The 6,306-nt window shown below is 40.9% G+C and overlaps 1 protein-coding gene across 1 annotated transcript; it reads right to left on the reverse strand.

Annotated features, from left to right (window-relative positions):
- Positions 1-1,768: 1,768 nt before the first annotated feature.
- On the reverse strand, positions 1,769-5,564 carry marveld3 (MARVEL domain containing 3). Its single transcript, XM_071531658.1, has 4 exons — positions 5,445-5,564; positions 4,871-5,146; positions 4,636-4,733; positions 1,769-2,927 (listed from the first exon to the last, which is right to left on the reverse strand). Exons 2-4 carry the CDS (start codon positions 5,134-5,136, stop codon positions 2,317-2,319), a joined length of 975 nt encoding a protein of 324 aa, XP_071387759.1. The 5' UTR covers positions 5,137-5,146; positions 5,445-5,564; the 3' UTR covers positions 1,769-2,316.
- Between the last annotated feature and the right edge of the window lie 742 nt (positions 5,565-6,306).

Raw genomic sequence — 6,306 nt, forward strand, 5'->3', positions numbered from 1 at the left:
TCTGTATCAAATGCTGGGAGAGATTTGGATTCAGGAAAGAGTCAATTTAGCGTATTAGAGCTACATATCAAGATCCGACTGCTAGGATTAAGATTAATGGTCAGTTGACGGACAGCTTTACCCTGACAGTCAAGATCTGAAGGGGGTAAAAATAGGAAATGAGGAGCACTTTGTGGGACTGTCTGTGGATGATGTAATCACCTAACTGCAGGAACCAGACACCTCCTTTCCTAATCTAAACGCACTCCTAGAAAACTCTGGCCATTAGTCAGGATATAAATTGAACGGACACAGATCCTATCTTTTACTCTCCAAGTCAAGAAATAAAAGAAAAATGTAGTGCTAAGTGGAAGGCCTATGCCAAACTGATTACATAACCAAAACCAAAAAACCTTCCTGAATTGTAGGAAACCAACTACAAGCTTATTAATAACTATATTGAAAAGCTGAGGAAGTAGTTTACCCTGGATTTTGGTTTTGGTTCAGGGATATAAGTGATCAAAATAAATGTTCTGCCAAGGCCGTCATCTATTTCAATCCATTCCTGCAATAATCCCTCAAAAGCAATTTATATCCTGGGTTTATCTGGGCTGCTAAAAGGCCAAGAGTCAGATATAAAACACTTCAGTTAAGTAAGCAGGTTACAAGGGAGGCACGGCCAAATTTGAAGGAATGCTCCTGTGCCACTCAGACAGCACACATCTACTGATTCAAGGAAGTGGGGAGAATTAGGTTGGAAAAACCTACTGTGGAGACATGGATGCTTGTTATTCTCATATGTTTTGGACTTGTGAACATATCAGAAACCTGGGTGTTATTATGAGTTAAGCAGATCTTAACTTTCAGCATTGCATCACTAATATTACTAAGACAGCTTTTTACCATTTAAAAGACATTTCCAAACTTTGAAGCTTCTTGTCCCAGTGTGGCTCAAGGACTAGGAAAATTAAACATCCCTGTACTGTACTCAAGAATTGATTTCAAAGTATTATTGCTTGCTTACAATGCTCTAAATGGTTTAGCTCCTAAAGAGATTTCTGACCCGCTCACTGGCTATAAACCAATCAGATCCCTCAGATCATCAGGCATGTGTCCCCTAACTGTACCTAGAATAAAATCTAAATCAGGTGATGGGGCATTTAGTCACTATGGTGCTTTTCTTTGGAACAAACTGCCTGATGACCTGAGATCTGCCACAACTGTGCCCTCTTTAACAGCAATCTTAAAACCTCAGGCCTTTGGTTAGTTGGTGTGTGCCTCTGTGTAGCTCTGCTGTCTGTGTATGTGTGAGTGCTGTTGTAGGAGTGGGACAGGGGGTTATAAAAAGCTGTATTTTATGTATGTGTGTGTGTATGGCTGGTATTTTATTCATGTAGAGGCTATTTTATAAATGTATTTCCTTATCTATTTATTGTCACTGTTTTTGCCTTTTAATATGGAGCACATTGAGCTTGTGTATGAAATGTGCTATACAGATAAAATTGACTTGTGAAAAGATCATTGTGGTTTGGGATCCAATCTACTCAACTCTAAAAGAGATCTTGAGCTATGATATCACCAAGGATTGTACCGCACTATACCTGAGTAACATATCAGAGGATGTTGTGCTTAAAAGTGACTGATACCGGTTTAAGATATTTCATGTTGCATGCAAAAAAGCAATCACCAGAAACTGGTACAAAACCGACTCCTGGACTCGTAGAATGGACAGACATGTCTGGGAGTTGGGAGTGTGATGGAAAAACTTTTACTCTGAGAGTTAAGGATGACCTGTTTAATAGAAATTGGGACAAATGCATTGCCTGTAGTACAAACAAAGAGGACACTACCATCTCATATTTACCAAATATAAAATGGAGAACCACATGTTAGATGCCTAAGAAACATGTATCCCACTTATTTGCTGTTTGCAAATTTCTCTTTATTGTTACTCTCTGTATTTTAACATATACTTTCCTTATGTTTGGTACTTCTTTATTACTGTACAAAACTGATAAAAATGACTATTATGACTTCACATTTATAGCAAATGTAACATACACCATACACCAGTATGTTAACTGGAGAAGTGGTAAGAAGAAAAACGAAATACAAATTGATCATAAAAGTATTTTATCAATTAACTATCAATAAAGCATAATTATAAAAAAAAAGATAAAAAATTGATTCACAGATCACATTTAACGAGGGTTGATGTACAGTAACAACTAATATGATAAAAATACACCAAAAACGTCCATGGCTTTTGTTCAGCACAGGGATTTCAACTCAATCCCACAATCCCATTGTTCAAATGCGGTGAGAAGAAAAGGCCTCTTAAAAATTGTTGTCCTCTCTTGCTCTTTGTGTCTTCAGCTCACGCACTGACCTGAACGCTCTGACAGCCAACACTGCACCGAAGAGGAAAACGATGACTCCCAGAACGCCGAAGAGCCCTCCGGCGATGTCCGCCCCGTGGAACTGACACTCGAAGCCCTGGTGCCCTTTACTCTTGTAGAGCTGCTCTCTCTCCTTGCAGACGGCGTTGTCGTAGGTTTCCCGCAGCTTGATGAAGTAGAAGGCCAGCGCGGGGATGTAGCCCAGGCTGATCAGGAGGTTCAGCAGGGCCTCACCCAGCAGCACGGGGGGCCAGCGGTAAGGCACTCTGAAAACCCCCAGGGCGAGCATTGCGCAGGCGTAGACCATCAAAGCCCCGCCGCAGGCCATGGTGAAGACGTATGGAGGCCGCTTGAGCTGATGAAACAGCCGGTCCAGCTCCTTCACCCGGTCTGCGTCGGCCCCAGTAAAGGCGTTCGCTCCACCGAAGTAATAATGGTAGAGTCCTCCGAGGCTGGCGAGGTCGCGGTAGCCCCCAGAGTTGCTATACGGCACTCCTGCACAGATGACTATGAGCAGATTCACAAACACCTCCATCACCTGGCAGAGACCTGGGACAGAGGATCAACACGGTTTTTGACCTTTGATCTTTTTGATTGTTTTTACAGAATTTGTAAAAATCATGAAGCATGGTGCAAAGCAATGAAACATAATGGTCAAAAAAATCCTACTCATCCCCTCACAATCACATGTATGCACCAGAATACATGGGGGGCAGTTCATTAGTTTGAGGCTGTGCCTTCTGAAAGTAACAACTAAAGGAACAAGCATGAGCTTTGATTACAACCAGATACACAGGAAGCATTTTCATTAGCTGACAAAGGGACTCATCACTTTTACAACAGATTGCTTAACTAGGTGTTATCCTTGTTACTGATTATAACTCGGATCTCAAACCTACCAGCATTAAAATGTAAGTCATATTTCTTCCTCTCAAACCAGTTCATAGGCTTGGGTGAACGGAAACTGAAAATGTTTCCCTCCCACCTGGGGATCAACTGTGGGAAAAGGTCAGGCTACGGAAGACTAAGCTATTGATAATGCTTTGATGTTGGTTAGCAACATTAGCACTGTTGTTTGAAGCAGGTAAAATAATGCCTTCAAGTGCCCCCAGTAAGCACCTGCTTCCCAGTTTGGAAGTCGTACATGCAACTTGTTTTGCATTCAAGTTCTTTTGTAATAACAAAGTGGACCTTGTCATAAAGGTTTTTGTCGTTTTTTGGTGGCTGTTCTTTTGTTTTAGAAATCAAACAGCACAGAGCTACTTCATGTTCCAGCAGCAGACTGAAGAGGAGAGAAAATTCAACAAAGTGTGACAATGGAAACATACAACAACACTTATTATTCACATAGAATGCCAAATTGCCAAATAATATTAAAAAATCACTTGTTTGTGATGTTGTTGACATGGCCTTCATGCTCAACATCTCCTAGACGTCACTCAGGTATCATGGAAAATTATCACTTTCCCAGTTGCATATACTACTTTGTTGGGTCGTTTATGTACACTTGACTCATACTTCTGATATTTCCCACAGCACTTGAAGGCAACAATAGCAAGAAAGAGAACACTACTGATGTTAACATGCCAGCATATCTATGAGATTACTGACAGATCTATGAGCACTTGAGGCATCGATGGCTGTGGACTCCATCACTGTTGGTTGCATTTGGTTTAGTTTGGGAATTGTGTTTTGTGAGTTGTATCCAAATAGCCTTGCACTTAAATACCCATCAAAAAAAATATTGATAATATTTAATTAAGGACTTACAGTGTGTCTGTGATAGGTCTACTAAATAACGAGTTTATAGTGACTTTATTGTAGCTTATGGTATTTTTGATCTCCTATGATATCATTAGAATAGTCCAATTGGATATAATGCAGAGTTTTTGACTGATAATGATTGGCTGGGAGACGAGTGGCAATAACATGGATTTCTCTGGTGATATATGCATTTCATCATTGAAACTTGGCACTGAATGCCTTCAAATTTTTCGGTACTCTGTAGTATTGATGTTATTTTGTTAGTAGGCATGACCTAAAAAGCTCTGAACTTTGATACTCAACCCTTGCACACATTATGCATTCCCAAAGTCTACAATGCCTATGAACAGGACCGGAGGAAAAAAAATATTGTTTTAACTATGTAAAAAGGTAAATAAAACATCATAAACCTAAATATTGGAAACTTTAAATAATCAAAACTTGTCCCATCCCAAAGAGTGGCAGAACATAACAGAACATAAAGGTTACTTGCCTCTACTTGTTAAGATGTATTTGAGGTTGTAAAGAGCCGGTCTGTGCTGTTGCTCATAATACTCTCCTTCAGAGGGATACATAGAAGACTCTCTGGACCTACGAAGACAAGAGCATTTGTGCTGTGAGATGCAAATAATATATACACGTCTCATTTTATATAACCCTGCCACTGAGGGTCTACTGTATGTGTGCTTGACAGTGGGCTTCTGTATAGAAAGTATATGGTCTCTTACAGTCTCGAGGGCCCTTGATGGTGGCGGTCTCTGTTATAAGGCGGGTCCTTGTGAGAGGGAGTTGTCATGTCCATCTGTCTGCTGGAGAAGTGTTTGTGCTCGGCCCCACTGTCAGCAGCAGAGCCCCTCTCCTCCCGGTCTCTCCTGCCCCGCTCCCTGTCTCGGTCTCGGTCTCTGTCCTGTCTGTAGTCGTCTGGAGTGTCCCTCTCTCTGCTCCTGTGCTCTGCGTACCTGTCAGTCCTCTGGTGTCCGCCCCTCTCTGGCATCTTCCAGTGCCTAGAAAAAATAAAAAGATCATGGACATGAATCCCATGGCAGACTCACAGCCAAAGTGTATAGTTGGGTTGCATCTCAAGGACCAGCTGTGGACAGTAACTTAGAGTGGAGAATGATTTAATGAAGATAACAGCTGGGTGAAAGGACCTAGGACCTAGGCTGAGGCTCCTCCACAGTTAGGAAGTTAAGTTTTGCTCTTTTCGATTTCCAAGTTGAGTTAATTATCTACTTTCAAATAAGCCTAACTGGTTGAAGGCTCCTATAGAATATAAAGATATATCACATTATCATTGCCTACCTCTGGATCCCGCACACAACAGAATGAGGTTGTTTTCTTTTATACCTCGTGAAAAATAAACCCTTTTGTAGCTTCCTGTGTTTGGCTTCGGATTTCCTTGAAGACTCCTCCCACCGTTCACCTGTCCTCTGCCACGCCCACTAGTTACGATGCAGTTTATGATCTCTAGGCATATCTATCGTGAAGTTTACTCTGTCATTTTTTAATTATTGTACTTTTGTCATTGAGAGGACAATGTAGTGGATCTGAACCGTCGCATCGTACTTTTATGGCTCGGTTGAACTGAACAAAACAGTGCAGGCGAAGATTTACAGGTCAATTTCATTCATTCATGTCAAACACTTTCATGGTCGGTTTCAGTTTGATCGAAATAACTAAACATAACACAGGACGTCAACTTCACTAGAAATACAAATAATAAAAAATAAATAAAATAAATGCACGAAAGTGTACATTAATTTTTGGTTCAAGTTGGGCTCAACTTTGAGAAGGCAAATTTGCGATTCATCCCCCAACCCGGACGTAAACGCACACGATCACGCTTCAATCGTGAAGTTCACGACAATAGTCACGACGCGATTTCCGGTTCAGATATACCTTTCAAAATAAATGTCACTTGAAAATGTTGCTGTAAAACAGCACGTGATAGCTTTATTGACTTGTATTTTTTTATCCCCCCGCCATATATATCAGAGCACAAGGTCAGCTGGAAGGGATTCAGTGTCTTCAGTGTTATTACTTTATTTGACAGGGACAGTGCAAGGCTGATGCTTGCTGCAATGAAGTTTGAACTTGAGTTATCTGGCTGAAGGACAGTCTCTATGTTTTCTCTATTATTTGTATGTTCAATTTTAGTCAATTC

The sequence above is a fragment of the Centroberyx affinis genome, unplaced genomic scaffold (genome assembly GCF_046629955.1).
Source record: "Centroberyx affinis isolate AG114_WGS23_722 - 3 ecotype Tasmania unplaced genomic scaffold, CSIRO-AGI_Caff_v1 ptg002105l_1, whole genome shotgun sequence".
NCBI classification, from domain to species: domain Eukaryota; kingdom Metazoa; phylum Chordata; class Actinopteri; order Beryciformes; family Berycidae; genus Centroberyx; species Centroberyx affinis.

Coding starts and splice junctions, on each gene's coding strand:
- marveld3 (XM_071531658.1), bottom strand. CDS start 5,136: ATGCCAGAGAGGGGCGGACACCAGAGGACTGACAGGTACGCAGAGCAC. Junction 4,734..4,870: donor CATCAAGGGCCCTCGAGACT/GTAAGAGACCAT, acceptor TTGTCTTCGTAG/GTCCAGAGAGTCTTCTATGT. Junction 2,928..4,635: donor ATACATCTTAACAAGTAGAG/GCAAGTAACCTT, acceptor CCTCTGTCCCAG/GTCTCTGCCAGGTGATGGAG.